The sequence below is a fragment of the Pinus tabuliformis genome, chromosome 8, assembly GCF_031772625.1.
Source record: "Pinus tabuliformis cultivar Carrire ecotype Pingquan chromosome 8, CPIR1, whole genome shotgun sequence".
NCBI classification, from domain to species: Eukaryota; Viridiplantae; Streptophyta; class Pinopsida; order Pinales; family Pinaceae; genus Pinus; species Pinus tabuliformis.
The window spans coordinates 942,209,108-942,226,916 of NC_142294.1; the positions used below are offsets into that span (position 1 = coordinate 942,209,108).

General features: G+C 38.5%; 1 protein-coding gene across 4 annotated transcripts in view; it reads left to right on the forward strand.

The window, feature by feature from the left end:
- The window catches only part of LOC149238602 (uncharacterized), a 349,551-nt gene that overhangs the window by 30,730 nt on the left and 301,012 nt on the right, over positions 1 to 17,809 (forward strand). For 3 of the 4 annotated variants that reach the window (XM_089373104.1, XM_089373106.1, XM_089373105.1), the window contains exon 3: positions 16,755 to 16,829. The exons of the other annotated variant lie outside the window; for it this stretch is intronic. In XM_089373104.1, coding sequence (XP_089229230.1) covers positions 16,755 to 16,829 — 75 coding nt within the window. The remainder of the gene's footprint in view (positions 1 to 16,754; positions 16,830 to 17,809) is intronic. 4 annotated transcript variants of the gene reach the window in all.

Here is a 17,809-nt window from a genome sequence, read left to right on the forward strand (position 1 = left end):
CTTGTCTGTGTGACTTGTTTGAGTCTTGTCCATGTGATGATCCTTTCCTTTCCAAATTTGTGTCAAGTGGATGATTCTTCTTGAGTTCATTGTTACAAATGTTACGGAGCAAAGTTGAACTGAGATGAATGAAAGAGTGTTAAAATTGGCAACTAAGGCCAAATTCCACCTTGGGACAACTCATTTGATGGAGAAGATGATTGCATTGGTTTCCTCTTTTCAAGAGGTCCAAGATTGATATAAATATCATTTCATTCGAACAAGAAAATGTGTGATCTTGAATTTATGACCACACGTGCAAATTGTTCAATTCAACGTCATCATCAAGTAGGCTCAAGAAGCCCAATGGATGCGTCTCTTCACCCACAACAAATTGTATAAATACAAGAGACCTCACACCTCATTTGGCACATTCATCACACACATTCTTCTATCTCTTCATTTGATTTGTTTGTAAAGCTATTGGACAACTTCTCTCTCTCTCACACGTGTGGCAAGGAGGATGAGTTTCTGGGCAGAATTGCAGATTGAAATTTTAGAGTTTCGAGACTGGTTTGACCAGCGTTGACTGAGGGTTTGTTGACCAAGTTTCACTGTTTTTTGGGGTCAAAAGTTCAATTTTTCTAGGTTGCATCTTTGGGCACAAAAATCGAGAAATTCTGGGCTTTTTGACCTACGTTGACTTCAGGGTTGATTACTATTTGACTGTAGAAAAATTACAACAATTTTCTCTCTTTTTTGACTGCACTGTTTTGGGCTAAATTTGTCCTCCTAATCAGGCCAAGTTTGATTGAGCAAGACCGAGTTGCTTTAAGGATGATTTTCTGCTGTTTTGACCAATGTTGACTGTTTGGTTAGCGCTGAAGTTTAACTGCAGTTGACTGTAGAAATTTGCAGGGTTGTTTTGACTTTGCATTGGGTAAGTCAATTTGAATTTTGTACTCTTTCTCTCTCTGTTGTACTTTTGATTTAATAATAAGAAGAATTGATCAAAGGGTTTTCCCCACATTGGGGTTTTTCCCTGGCATCCTCCAAAATCTGGTGTCCTCTTGTCCTGGCTTGTCTTTTGCATTTTGTTTCATGTTCGATCTGCTTTTACTGTCAATGTGATTATTGTGATTGCTATTGGAAATTGTTATTGGGATACTAAGGAACATTGAAGTAAATTGTGCTAAGCATAGAACATACCATTGTTAACTAAAATTAACATGGTATCAGAGCCCATGTGAAGACAAAGCCCAAGCAAGAGTGAGAAAAGCAATCACTGAGGAAAGCTGTTGGACAAGAATATTGGTCTAGCTTCAATGGCGACTACATCATACATCAAATCCAAGGACAAGCTTAAGGACAAATCCTACTATCATGCATGGATGCTGACTTTGGATTTGACTTTGGAATAGAATGATGGTATTGACTATGTAAAGGGAAGAGTGGTGGAGCCTCCTTCAAATGCACCTGCTGCTGCAAAAACAAAGTACAAGAAAGGTTAGGTCAAAGTAAAGAAAATTATTGTAGAGTCCATTCAAAAGCATTTGGTTGCCTATACTTTTGATTTGGAAACTTCCAAGGAGATGTATGATAAGCTGGTTGGTATGTTCAAAGTAAACAATGCAAATCAAGTCCTCTTTCTCAAGAACAACTTGAAATACATCAAGATGGATAGAGGAGAGTCCATTCAATCCTACTTCATGAGGATTTCCGAAATCAAGAATGATATTCTATCGATTGGATAAGTTGTTGGTGACAGGGAGCTCACTCTTATTGCACTTGGAGGTCTTACAAGAGCATGGGATGTGTTAACACCACCATCCTCAACAATGACATGATTCCAGGTTTTGATGAATTATTGGCTAGATGCACTCAAGAAAAAATAAGGAAGATGGAGAAAGATGAGCCCTCTAATGGAAATGGTCCTACTGCTTTCTTCGCTCATGCTAAGAGGAAGAACAATGTTGGTCCAAGGAAACAAGGTCAAGGCTTTAAGCTGAGATTCAAAGAAGGAAGAAAAGGAAGATGCTACAATTGCAACAGGTTTGGCCACTACGATAGAGAGTGTCCTCATAAGAAGGACACTCCAAGGGATGATGACAACAACAACCACAACAACTACAAAGGCAATGGCAATCAAAGGAACAACAAGTTCAACAATAAAGGAAAGAGGAATGATATCACTGCTTGATATGGAAATGGTCGTCCTCCCAAAAGATTAAGAAATTCCAGGTATGAGGAAAGTAATGTTGTAGAGAAACAAAATGGATTTTATCTTATTTTCGCTTTATCTACTGCCACTCCTCCGGATACATTAGATCATTGGTTGATTGATAGTGGAGCCTCAAGGCACTTCTCCGGGTACAAAGAAGCCCTCTTGAATATGGTTGAAAAGAAGACTAACTTGCAAATCATACTTGGAGATAATGCCACCTATCACGTGAAAGGAATAGGTATTGTCACTCTTCACTTGAATCAAGGTCAAACCATTCATGAGGGTCCCGCTTAAGTTGGACATTGAGCTCTGGGAGCTCCTGGGGGCTTGGGGTACTTCTTGGAGTTGTCAGCGACCATAGGGTGAGTGATTCAACTTACCCTATGTGGTGTGTTGTGTATAGGGCGAGTGGTTCACCTTCCCCTGTGATACCCCATGGTGACATGTGTGTAGGGTGAGTGGTTCACCTTCCCCTACTAGACACGTGTGTAGGGTGAGTGGTTCACCTTCCCCTACGATTAACATATGCATAGGATGAGTGGTTCACCTTCTCCTATTGGATATGAGCAGGATGGGTGGTTCACCTTCTCCTGCTGATACCCCAACATACATCCTACCCATGTAGTCTAGGACTCATGGGTAGTACCTCTCATTTGGCCAATGAGTTGGGAAATGTGGATAGGGACCATAGCACTACCGATGGACGCATTGTGTACTGTCGTACTCTCTATGTCTAGGATGCATGGTGTTCAACAACTTGATTTGGGATCATTTGAGGTTCTACCTTTGGACTGACTTTTGTCAGTGGAGAGTGATAAGGTCTTGTGACTCATTCTCGATCAATTCTTCTTCATTATTACTTCATGGTTTAGCAGAGCAGAGATGAGATGACAGAGATGGTACATGACGAAAGGATGGCATGATGATGTCAGTTGGATTCATAGGTGGAATTCTCCCTAGTTGAGAGGGAGTGTTAAAATTGGCAACTAGGGCCAAATTCCACCTTGGGACAACTCATTTGATGGAGATGATGATTGCATTGGATTCCTCTTTTCGAGAGGTCCAAGATTGATATAAAGATCATTTCATTCGAACAATCAGAAGTGTGATATTGAATTTATGCCCACATGTGCAAATTGTTCAAGTCGGCCTCATCATCGTGTAAGCTCAAGAAGCCCAATGAATGTGTCTCTTCACGCACAACGAATTGTATAAATACAAGAGACTTCACACCTCGTTTGGCACATTCATCACTCACACATTCTTCTCTCTCTTCATCTGATTGGTTCGTAAATATATTGGGCAACTTCTCTCTCTCTCACATGTGTGTCAAGGAGGATGAGTTCCTGGGTAGAATTGTAGATCGAAATTTTAGAGTTTTGGGACAGGTTTGACCAGCGTTGACTGGGGGTTTGTTGACTAAGTTTGATTGTGTTTTTGGGGTCAAAAGTTTGATTTTTCCAAAAACCGAGAAATTCTGGGTTGTTTGACCTGCGTTAATTTAGGGTTGACTGTTGTTTGACCGCAGAAAAATTATAGCAGTTTTATCTCTCCTTTGACCGAGCTGTTTCGGGTTGAATTTGTCCTCTTGATCAGGTCGAGTTTGACTGAGGAAGACCGAGTTGCTTTGAGGACGATTTGCTGATATTTTGACCAACATAGACTTTTTGGTTAGGGTTGAAGTTTGACTGAAGAAATTTACAGCGCTATTTTGACTTTGTATTGGGCAAGTCAATTTGACTTTTTTACTCTCTTTCTCTGCTGAACTTTTGATTTAATAATAAGAAAAAATGATCAAAGGGTTTTCCTCACATTGGGATTTTTCCTTGGCATCCGCCAAAATCTAGTGTCCTCTTGTCTTAGCATGTCTTTTGCATTTTGTTTCATGTTCTATCTGCTTTTACGGTCAATGTGATTATTGTGATTGCTATTTGGAAATTGTTATTGGGCTACTAAGGAACATTGAAGTAAATTGTGCTAAGCATAGAACATACCATTACTAACTAAAATTAACAAAGAGATTAGAGGAAGTAGAGATCTTTGATGCAGAAAGAAATGCTTCCCTAGCTGAGAGGGAGTGTTAAAATTTGGTAGCTCAGGGATGAATTTTTCCTAGAAGAAATCATATCTTTCAGTTCTGTTTGAAACATCTATAATAAAATTTCATTTCCAACAATTCTAATATGACTTTTCCAAAATAGTAAGTCACATCTCAATTTGGAAGTGACTTTCCAAAAATAAAAAAAGTCATGTTTAAATGATCAAGGATGATCTCGACATATGGAATCCACTTTAAAATCAAATCAATCATGATTATACAAGTCAAGAATTAATATTTTTATCCTTACTAGTATTATTATTATTATGATACTGTTATTTATAAAATAGTCTAAACTTTAAAATCATTCACCTTTAATGGATTAAGTAGAACATATTCTTTCATGGAATAAGTAAATTAAATTGAAAATCTCTTACTTGGAAAATCAGACCTCTATCTTGGAATACAATAGTAACTCCACACTTAAGAGAATGTAACATTCCCTCACTAATTCAATGTATGGCAAAAGTGTAACTCTTCATTAAATGCACTTGTAACTCTTATTCAATTCGATTTGTAATTCTCACCAAATAGCCTCTCATATCTAAGTGTAACTCTCTCTCTCTCCCTAATTTGAATTGTAACTCCTCAAGAAAAGTGTACCTCTCTCTCTATTCTTGGGACGAGTTACACTTCTTCTCAAGTAACTCCTTCCTCATGGAATTCGATTATCCTATTGTTGGCTCAAGGCATTAATTTATTTTGTAACTCTATTTTCTCATCTATTTAAGCGAGAACAAGTGAGAGTTGAGAGTAGAATGTTCATTGTGAAGAAGGAGAGCAAGTTTTGAATGTGTGCAAGAGAAGTGTGAGAGCTAGTGAGGAGCAAGAGCAAGGGAAGAGCTGGAGCAAGTGTGAAGGACATAATCTGATCAAGAAGAGTAGATCTTCAAGCAAAGAGCAAGTGCACTTCAACTGCAATTTGATCAGACATTGATGACTTTATTCATTCTCATTCTCTCTCTGTCTTTGTACTCCTCTAAACAATTGAAGAAGTTTAATAGAAGAAGAATCATTTGGGCTTTCCCCCTTTGTTTTGCTCTGGTCATTGGACCAAAATCTCAGTCTCATATTTGTACTTAGCTTGTCTTCATATGATCCTTAAATTTATGTTCTATCTATAATTGCTGATCTGAAAAGTTTTGAAGAAGAAATCTACATTTTAAATAATTATAACAACATAGAACATTCGATTTTCTGCAAAATACATTCAATTTTTTGCAAAGTACATTTAGTTTTATGCAAAGTACTGATATATTCAACTTTCTACAAAGTACATTAAGTTCCACTCAATTTTTCTGCTAAGTACATTCAATTTTTTGGATAGAACTTTCAAGTTTCTACAAAGAAGTTTTAAATTTCCGCATAGAACTTTTAGATTTTAACAGATAAGAACCTAAAAGGGAGTGAAGAAAGAGAAACAAGGTGATAAATGGTAAACCGAAATCTGAAGTTTTTGGGCTACCTTCTTTCACACATGCAAGGGAAACTAAGACATATTTTGCTGATACATAACATAAATTACAGTCATCTTAAGAAGTTGAAAGTTGAGGTCAAAAGGATCTATTTTGAAGGCCAAGTCATCAAGGAAGGATAAGTACACTAAACGAAGGAGAAAGAAGCCAAATTTCACCATCTTTCCTCACCCATGTGAAACTAGGGTTTTTGCAGACAAGTCAAAAGTCGCAGTCAGGATTGCAAGTCTGAAAATTTAGGTCAAGGAGAAGTTGCAGCTTCTTTAAGGCAAGTTTGACAGGCGTTGACTTTGTGGAAGAGGAATTCATCAAAAAGAAGTTTGACTTGGTCTTGGAGGAGTCTTTGTTAAGGGTCATAGGTCTTGGAATTCGTCAATTGAAGATTCTATAAGAAGAGAAGAATTCTTGTGGGTTTTCCGTTGAAGAGGAGAGGTTTTGGCCCTAGCTAGCAGCCTACATTTTGTGTCCTCTTGTCTCTTTGATCTTCATCGTTTGGTAGCTGTTTGATGATAAGAACATAATAATAATAAAGTGAAAGAAGAAGCTAATATCAAATACATCAAGTTAAATAAAGGAACATCACAAGCATTTATCAAAATAAGAGAAATCACCTAGTCCAGCTGCCCCTAGATTTTTCAACACCAAGAGGCTCCAATAGACCTCTCTTGGCTAACTTCACATAGGCTGGCTGTTAATTTTAGGTTAACATGTTCTTTGCTTAGGATAATCACTTCAAGGATCCATATAGCCCATTTTATAGTCTGTTATATTTCTATTAGCAATAAATAATTTTGACAGTAATTGAGGAAAGAACATAAATGGAAAATGCCGAAGACAGGCCAAGACAAGAGAACACAAGAATATGGCTCAAGCCAGGGAAAAAACCCCAAGATGGGGGAAATCGTTAATCAATTATTCTTATTATTAATGTCAAATGTTTAGCAGAGAGAGAGCACAATAATACTAGGTCAAGATTGACTTGCCAATTAGGAGATGCACTATCACTGCCCTCAATCATAGATGTACTTCTGAAGTTGACAAGATATACCTTCTTAGGTTGGTGAAATATTGTAGTAGAAGCTTGGACTGGTTAGGGCTACTTCCAATCTATCTAGGAGCTACCATAATCTGACCAATTAGGTCAACCATCCAACTAGCATTCAAGGCTACATAAATACATCATATCCTAGGTTTTAGAATATCGCTGTTTCTAGCTGCTCCTGGTTAGAGCATGTGGCACACTGCTTCTGCCCTTACGTATTCACCCAAACAACCTTCTACAACTACAACTCTCCTCCAAGGCAGTCAGTCCTATATCAGCTACAAGACAAGGCTTAGTCTAGCCCCCAAACATACCTTGATGCCAATATGCCTTCACCAAAACAGGTTTGCGGTTTACCTGGCCAGGTATTTACCCACATGGACCATTGTTCAACAACATAATGTCTGCGGCTTGCCTGAGAGGAACTTCTGAAGGTACGACCTCCCTAAGAGAGGGTTTTTACATCATAAGAAATATATTTAACCAACCCATTTCTGCCCTTATGCCCCGGTTAACCCCAGGGATAACTCAGACCTGTAATGGAAGATAAACATGCTTAGAACAATTCATGCATAAGCCCAGACTTGCCTCTAAGAAGCTCGGCCTTTTGCCTAGGAGACTCAACCCATCAAACAACCTTGCACAAACATCAACTAATCCCTTCTTCCTTCGCTGGAGACACCTTCCTTCTGCGGCCATTTCAGAGAGAAGCAAATGTGTGATTGATATGTCCAAATGAGGATGAAGGACACCTATATATATAACAATTTGTCCTTATGGAGGTGAAGCCGACTTTGACAGTTGGAGGCAAATTTGAATTTCAAATTTTCATTTTTCTCGCCTTAATAAAGTTATGACTTGTAGAATTTCTTTTAAATAAATAAATATTTTTCCTTATCCAAATTCGGTGTTCTTTAGGGCGGTTTTGGTCCTCTCGAAAAGAGGAATTCAATGCCACAATTATCTTCTTCAAAGGAACTGCCCAAAGTGGGATTTGTCCCTAGTTTCCAATTTTAACACTCCCTCTCAACTAGGGAGAATTCCACCTGTCAAACCAACAACTATGTCACTGACCATCTTTCCATCATGAACCATATCTGTATCTCGATTCTGCTGTGCTGAACACTGAAATAATAATGAAGAAGAATTGATCGAGAGGGAGTCACAAGACCTCTCCACTTTCCACTGAAAAAAGTCTGTCCGGAGGTAAAACCTCAATTAGACTTGATCCCAGATCAGGTTGAAGAACACCAAGCATCCTAGTCATAGGGAGTACGACAGTACACGATGCGTCCATCGGTAGTGCTATGGTCCCTAACCACTTTTCCCAACTCATTGGCCAGATGAAAGGTACTTCCGATGTGTCTTGGACTACATGGGTAGGATGATACTGGATCAATAGCAGGGAATGAATGTATCACATCTTGCTCACAACCACACGTAGGGAAAGGACGAACCACATCCTAGTCATAGGGAGTACGACAGTACCCGATGCGTCCATCGGTAGTGCTATGGTCCCTAACCAATTTTTCCAACTCATTGGCCAGATGAAAGGTACTTCCCATGTGTCTCGGACTACATGGGTAGGATGATATTGAATCAATAGCAGGGAATGAATGTATCACATCTTTCTCACAACCACACGTAGGGAAAGGACGAACCACATCCTGGACGAACCACATCCTACAATCATACATTACAATCACACGTATGGAAAGGACGAACCACATCCTACAATCACATAACGCATGTAAAACAACGAGAGTAAGGAAAGGATGAACCACGTCCTACATGCGTGCAAACCAATAATAGTAGGAAAGATCCTACACGTGGGGGAAGGATGAACCACATCCCACCGACATGTCAACCACAAATCATAGGGAATAAACATCCTACATGTGGAGAAAGGATGAACCACATCCCGCTGACATGTCAACAGATGCCCATAAGCATTTCTCACTGGGGTATCCACAGGAGAAGGTGAACCACTCATCCTGCTCATATTCCATAGGAGAAGGTGAACCACTCATCTTATGCAGATGTCATCAATAGTAGGGGAAGGTGAACCACTCACCCTACACACATGTCAACTGTCACAGGGGAAGGTGAACCACTCACCCTATGGTTGCTCATAGCTCAAGAAGTACCCCAAGCCCCAGGAGCTCCCAAAGCTCAATGTTCAACTGGGACCCTCCTAGTAGGGTCTATCCATGACTCCTAGTCTCTTTCTGAAGAAATATAATCTTGATATTACCAAGAGGCTATGAAAGGATGATAGTTTGCTCATCCAACCAACAATGATGGAGCTTGGAAGCTTTCCAATGTACTGTATCAAAATAAAGCGGTACCCAATACTTGGAGCTGTCGTGGAACATGGATTCTTTGAAAAATAAATCCCACTCGAGAATATCACAGTTATACAACGGTGGATTTTAGCGTGTGCAGAAAAGGCTCATTGAAGGACCTTTTCAACCAACTGGCTTCATAATAAGTCATACTTGCTGCTATATACATTCAACCTCAATAGTGTTTCCAGAGCAACCGAATCAAGAGATATAGCACTAGATGTGCTCTTTCAATTCTTTATACTGCCAGCTCAAGACAACAATAGGCTCATCCATAGATAGATTCAAAGTCTTTATAGCGAGGCATATGATAGGTGTTTGTCAAGAATAACAGGGATCCATAAGATCTAAGTTGCACGAAACAGCGAAACGGGTACGAGTTTCCGAAATGAGCACGGGTACGAAACGTGACCCCCCCCAAATTTGGAAACGGGGAAACGCAATATATATATATATATATATTAGGACATTTAAGAAATATGTGCAATCATAAAACATATATGACACATTCTAATTTATTACGTTATGATTAAATTGTCAATGCATAAACTATAAGTCTCTAAATTTACATTACATTTACTCATGAATGATCACATAATGAAAATAGCAATATCCAAAATCAGCCCTGAGAAATTTCTAATTTCTTGTCTCGTGCTTGATTGGGAGTCTCCTCCTACATAGTTGAACAACCTTAGTGCTCTTGATTAAATACAAGTTCTATACCCTAGTATCCTATGTGCTCTTGATTATTGGGAGTCTCCCCTACATAGAGGGCTTGGTTCTCTTGATTAAATACAAGTTCCATACATGACAAAATCCAATGGAAACATTGCAATCCCCCCAATCCTGAAATCCTGAAAAACAGATAAGTCTGCGGGATTTTGAGTGAGATCTAAAATTCTATTTTCTCCATATGAAATCCAATGAGGGCGAAACCACTCTCAAACATCCTGAGTCATTTCATGGTAATGTTAAAAATTTAAGTAAAAGAGAATGTCACTTTTACTTTAAGAATTTAACATTACCATGAACTGCATATCAACACTAGGGCCATAGGCTTGAACATTAGGCTGCCCCACTCAAAAAATCCTCTTTTCTATAACTTGAGAGGCATCCAGAAGATATTTTAGTCGTCCAATAAAAAATTAGAAGTGAACAAATAAAAAAAAATTACAAGAAAAAGTCAATTTAGAAGAGGAAACTCTGTTGTACGACCTGGAAATGCATTTTCCGGCCGTACTGGCCACGTTTCCTCCTCGAGAAACAAGCGAGTACGGCCGGAAACGTGTTTCCAGGCCGTATGGTACGAGTTTCCTCGTTTCCGTTTCGTTTCCAGCCGGAAACGGACCCTTCTCCAACGTTTCCTGCAACTTAGCATAAGATATATATATATATATATATATATATATATATATATATATATCCAGACCAGCAACTTCTCTTTCTCATCAGACTTTTAAGTACAGGGAATAGTGCATCAAGGCTAGGTCTTCCATCTTGAAAGTCAACGTCCTCTTACTTTGATAAATGAGAGCGCAAACATCTCCAATAACTGCATATTTACAATATTTTGTCCATAGTACCTTCTGAATGTAGGGAGAGTGATCTTGCCAAAACATAGACATCGAGCAATCTGCAACCTACTACTTTTCTTGTTATTATTCCTTTGGACATTGAGGCAAGGTCATCCAACTGTTCTGACAGGGATTTTATAGCTCCCTCTGAAGCCTTGCTTCAGTTGGTCATTTAGCCTTCATCAACCTGTTCCTTATCTTATCACCAAATTTCCAATGCACTTGGCAGTCTCTTTCACGTGATCTGCCTGACAAACCTTAACAACAATATATTAGATGCCTGCTGCAAGGGAGGATGCCATACACTGTTTCTACTTGAAACTGTTTCTGAAGAAGTAGTTTAACTGACAATAGGCCAGACCTTTTGCTGTCACACTCCCTTGATTATGGCTCTGATCTTCCGTAGTAGGTGATGATACTTGATAACAACTCTTGATAACTGTATATCAAAACAATGGACTACTACCAAATCTCCAAAAATAAAAAAAGAGAATTCCTTGTATGCTGGTAATTTTCTTGTTGCATGATACACCTTGGATCAGGTCGGCTCCAAAAGAGCTCATACATATATGAATATGTATAGTACTATCATTGTTTGATGCTTGGGACAGATACACCAAAACCACACCTCAATAGTCATGAATTTTCTTCTTGAAGGCAGATTCTGAATTGATCACATTCAGGTCCGTAATAATTCACAGAGGTTCCGTAACTTTATTGGATATAGAGAAATGAGATGAATATACCGCAGATGTAAGTACTTCAGAACAGGTTCTTACTCTTCCAACCAAATTGACATCCGCTTGTGATGATATGCCCTAGAGGGTGAAGGGTCACAAGTACCTTTGCTATTCACAAGTCTTTTGATGTTGGAACTGGTGCTCTGGATAAGGGCCAAGAGTCTGTAAATGAAGAGCTTGTACCTGATATTCTTCGATCTTCCACAGACAAGGCTTCATTGAACCTCTGCTTTCCTTGCAAAGATGGTTAATAGATGAACCTTCCGAAAACAAACCCTTTCTCTTCCTATGATTCCTATGCACGAGGTTATAGAGACATGTTGAGATCGTAGATATAACACGTTTCTTCTCAAACCAGAAAGAGGATCAATACTGTTGCAAAATGTACTTGGTGCCTCAGGATTACTGTAGGAAGAGAATCTTCGTAAGATGATAAGATCAAGGGATGTCGGAAGACTGATGCTATAGAAGATCATCAAGATTGATTTCCCAACTGGGCCAGTGACATTAAATCTGACAGATGGCTTACAAGAATTTAATTTCTGAAGTGGCCACTGAATTCATTAATTAGAACCATACGATATTAACTTCAATGAGTCATCAAATCCTTACGCATAACATACTGCAGCTGAACCTCTGTGCAACAATAGAGATTGTTGACAGAGATTGCAAACATAGTCATACTTAGGGTGACAGATGTGATCTGAATCAATCTCAAAAATGGATTGCATCAGGAGCTCAACTTCACTTCTCCGGAACTGGACCAGATTTAGCTTAAATTCATAGAGCCGAAAATACTCCACAAGACGGGCTTTATGAGCAAGAGTTTATTGAATTGAATATGACTCAGAAATGCTACAAGTCTGCAATAAAGCAATACATGACTATAATACTTCTGACTGTTCATCAATACATAGCAAGTTATGCTGAACCAAAACTGATACATGATGCCAAAAGGGGTCATCCAATCATTACAGTCATTTGAGATATATTATAGTGCTAGGTCAGACAAGACCAATCATTATACTATATAGCTTGCTGTAATAATTAACAGTGATTTTTAATCAATGAGGGTGCGTAATTGCTCCAACTAAGAAGATCATGCTCATGGTTACAAACCCTAAAGCAAGCTCCAATTGCCAAAGTAAACAATCCATCAGTTATCCAGGCATGCCTAAGGAGTGATCTTGAGCTCCCTTTTATAATCTTTAGCCATCCCAATACGATGGGTAAGTATTCTATGGATACCAATACGATGGGTAAGTATTCCGTGGGTGCCAATACCATGGGCAAGTAATCCATGGGCACGAATACCATGGGCAAGTAAATACATAATAATCTGACTTTATAAAGTCCCTCCCTGTTCTCCTTACCATATTTTAATCTAATTAAATCAATTGTTTCCCCTACAGTGATCACGCGGAAAAGGGACATAATCAACCACTCACACAGTCCATCATTAGTCTTAGAAGCGGTTTTCCACTCATTCCCCTCTCTTATTCTAATCTGATGATAACCACTTTTCAGATCTATTTTTGAAAAACGTTGTGCACTACTTAAACAGTCCATTAAGTCATCCATTGGAGGCAATGGAAATCTATATCTTATTGTGATTTTGTTTATGGCCCTGGAATCATTGAACATTTTCCATCCTCCAACCTTATTTGGACTTAATAATGTAGGTACAGCATATGGGCATAAGCTTTCTTTGATTGGTCCTTTGTCAGCAGTTCTTGTACCCATCTTCTGATCTCTTCATTCTCCCTTGGGGTCATCCTGTGAGCAGCTTTGTTTGGGAAACTGGCTCCAGGAAGTAGAGAGGTCAATATGGTGACTTCTACTTCTTATTGGAGGCAGCGTATTGGGCAAATCATCAACCACTATATCAGTGAACTCATCTAACATGTCATGAATTTCTTTAGGTAACTCATTCAAATTGATATTAGTAAGAATTACCTTCGACTTTATAATTATAGCGAAATTTACTTCCACATCTTTGATTCTTTGCAGAAATTCTTTTCCATTAATTGGCAAAACTTTGGGACTGATTTCTTCAACAGTATTTTCTTCTTTCAATGGAAACAGTGTATGCTTCTCTCCATCCTTTTCAAAAGTGTAATGATTGTTCCTTCCGTCATGCATTGCTTCTTGTCATATTGCCAAGGTCCGCCCAACAAAATGTGGCAGACATCCATTGGCATGATATCACATAACACCTTGTCTTTATAGCTGCCAATTTGATGTTCTACTTCACACTGTACAGTAACCAGGAGCTGATGCCCTTTTTGCAACGAAAACACCTTACTTCGAGTAGGGTGTATTGTTCTCTTAAATCCTAATTTCTCAACTGCCTCTGTGGGCACAAAGTTGTCAGTGCTACGACTGTCAATTACCACCTTACAACACTTGCCTTTAACCGTGCAGACAGTTTGAAATAGAGTTTTCCTTTGTGTTGACTCTTTAGTTTCCTTGGCTGGCTTCAGCAAAATTCTCTTCATCAATAAAGACTCTCCAACCTCTGGTGCATTCTCATTTGTAGGGCTCTTCACATCTCCTTCATCAGCTTTAGCTATGTGTGCATTCCCTGGACATTCAAATGATCTATGTACATTATATTGCATCTAAAACATTTGTAGGCGAATTCTCTACCTCTATCCCTCTATTAAGGTCTTCTTCATCTTGTTTCATTCCCTTTGGAGAATTGTCCTTGCTAGTTTGAGCTGCCAGGCTCCTATTTCTGTGCTAAAAACTTACACTTTCCAGCCTGCTGTCCTTTACCTTTGTCTATACCTCGACCCTTTCCTCTTTGACTGTGTCTTCTAGGCAGCTGCCTTCAAGGCAAATTGGTATGCATCTTCCACAGTCTTTTGAAACAACATGCTTATCTCATCTTAAATATCAAGACTCAAACCATTTATGTATCTAGAAACTTTTTCAGGGTTATATTCAACATATCTGGCCCTGATGTTTATTTTGTAAAATTCTTCAGTGAATTCTCTAATGGACATTAACCTGTGTTTTAAGTTCTACATTTGCTTGAACAAAGAGAGATGATAATCTTTAGGTACAAATTCACCTTTCAACTTGGCTACCATCGAATCCCAGTTGGTAATTTTTTTTCTTGCCTTTGTTCCTCCTCTCAGTGTGCACATGATCCCACCAAAGAACTGCATGACCTCTCAATCTGGTCACAATGAATTTGATTCTTTTCTCTTCATTGGCTTCTTTATATTCGAAGTACTTGTCCATGGTGCTTACCCAATCGATCAACCTCTAAACATTTAAACTGCCTTCATATGTAGGCACCTATGTTTTGGGTCTAGAACTGGATCCTAAGACTGATTTGAGCAGTCTTACTTCACCAGTCTCTTCAACAGGCTTTGCATCTTCTGTTGAAGATCCTTCTTCTTCATTTCTTCTGCATCACTAACATCTCCCATGTCAACATCACGTTGCTGAGCAATTTCCATGCCTTCCAATTGTTCCTGGAGATTTCTCACTTCTCCAAGTAGCTCTGCATTAGCTACAGGTCTCCTTCCACCTCGTCCTCTCCCACAGGCTCGGAATGCCATCTCTTGGCATAGGAAATCTTCCCTTCTTCCAATAGGAACTGATTCCCGCTCTGATACCAGAATTTGTGCAGGTGATAGGAAGAACATCCCAATTCTCATACGTTCATGAACCTACAGCTCATAATCTGTGATATGGATCTCTGTATGTTACAAACGAGTTTGGTTTGGTTTTAAATCTGAACATATCACAATCCACAAATTGGTGCGGTTAAGCGATTCACATCAAACTAGAAACACGACCAGACTCTGCTCTTGCAGGCATCAAATTTGTGGTTTCCATCAGGGTATTTGCTATGTGGAACCTCGTTCCAGGTCTGCGCTTCTCTGATGAGCTCCCAGTTCTGTGTATGACCAAACTCTGAGTCCTGCAAGTGTGACTAAACATTGAATGCTCTTTTGGCACCGCAGGCAGTCAACATGAACCATAACTTCTTCCTATAGGAACTGAGTCCTGCTCTGATACTAGAATTTGTGCAGGTGATGGGAAGAACATTCCAATTCTCATACGCTCATGAACCTACAGCTCATAATCTGTGATATGGATCTCTGTATGTTACAAGCGAGTTTGGTTTGGTTTTAAATCTGAACCTAACACAATCCACAAATTGGCGCGGTTAAGCGATTCACATCAAACTAGAAACACGATCGGACTCTGCTCTTGCAGGCATCAAATTTGTGGCTTCTCTAATAAGCTCCCAGTTCTGTGTATGACCAAACTATGAGTCCTGCGAGTGTGACTAAACATTGAATGCTCTTTTTGCACCGCAGGCAGTCAACATGAACCATAACTTTGCGTAATTTGTTGAAGGGTTTTAAATACCCATAGTCTCTGTCTCCCAAACAAATTTGATCTCTTACCTCATCATGATGCATTAAGTCTTGTATGCTCAGTACTATCCAAGTCAAACAGTTCGCTGAAGAGGGAGTGCATCTGGAGTCAAATCATGAATGTTTGATACTTTACCCTACAAGAATCTGTAATAAATGTCAGATATTAAACAATTGCACACAACAACATCAATTTCACAGCTAAGCATAAACACTGAATTCTGAAACTTTAATAATCCATATCAAACACAGAGTGATGAATTACATGTTCTGATCTACAGGATTTACTTGGGAATGAAATACAGAATCGAACCATCGAACTCAGAATTCTGGAAAGAAAATCATGAACCAGACATCATAAAAACATCATTTTTTTATTCACCACGCCCAGAACACTTCATTCCTGTACGAAACTATCTCTACTCTTCCTCGATTACATTTTTCAATACCAAACAAAATTGATTGATCAATATCCACCAAGGATGGATCGAATCAATTCAAATTTTCACAGAGTAACTATATAACTAAAAACATGTTTACATCCAGATTTTGGGGAAACAAATCTTTTTTTCAAACTAATTTTATGTCCTAAATTTAAATTAAGGGAACCCACTCCCTTTAGTAAGAGTTTGTTTCACCTTCTAGAGGCTAACAATTGACGTCATAGTGATGCCCCTGGATCATCATGTTTCTCCTATTTTTTTTCTTTTTATGTAAAGGTTAAAGATATTTAATATTGCTTAAATCCTAGTAGTTAGAGGGAACTCTATGCGAAAGCCTGTTTGTTAAAGCTATTTTGTTTATGTTATTCTTCTTATTTAATTCAAAGAAGCGTAAACTAGTTTGTCAGAGTTTAGCCAACATCTTGTGGATGCAGATCTTCCAGATGCTGATGTGGAAGGCGAAGATGTGCAAGAAGACAACAGAAGAAGTGAGCCAGATGAGAACTCAAGTGAGTGTAATCTTATGTATTTTGTGTGACATCCAAATACCAACTCTTATTTAATCAGAAACAAATCTTAAGAACTTCACATTTTTAATCAAATTTTGCTTCAATTCTCATTAAATAATTTAAATTTGACTCTCAATTCTGAGTTTAAGAAAAGAGGTTCTATAGACCGGCAAATATCAAACAACATTAAAAGAAAAACATAAATGTAAACACTAATTTAAACATTTAGCTTGCATTTTTTTAGTTTATACTTGATTTACTGTTTCTATTTTCTCAATTCCATACCTGCATTGATGTATGAATCCACATAAGCTTTACTAGGCCTTTACCCATGTTCTGATGCATACTTTAGCCAGCGCTTAACAATTTCAAATCTTTGCATTTATTGCAAATTAATTCAAAATCTGGTAATGCACAATACTATAGGAATGAACTAATTGTTTTTTGGTATGTGCAGTGGATGATTTGAAGGCAGCTAATGGGAAATAGCCTTAGAAAGCTAGTTGATGCCAATTTCCTTGCTAATTTGTGGAGTTGTTATTGATTTGAAAGTGACTACTTGACAAGAAAGCACAACGTTTTGTTTGGCAAAATGCAGAAAATGGGATGGATAAGCAAATCACTGTCAATGCTATGGCCTTGGGGTTGGTGTACATAATTGTGAGAATGAAATATTATTGACATATTATAAGCAAATTTATGAATCACATAAAATGAAAATTATGTAGCTAAGAGATCAAAATGATGCAAACAAAAAGAGTACAAAGTTTAGTATTGGTGTAGTTACGGATGATACCAAAGAGGTTATAATTTGTTGAGAATGGTGTAAGCTTCACTTGTTGCGACAACTGACCTTATCTTGTAATGTATTCCTAGGTTTGGCTTAAAGGTGACCCAGTCAACTCCATTATCATATTTATAGGTGGTTAAGGCTAACCTAGTAGGCTAGTCATAGTGGGCCTATAAACCCACTTGAGGAT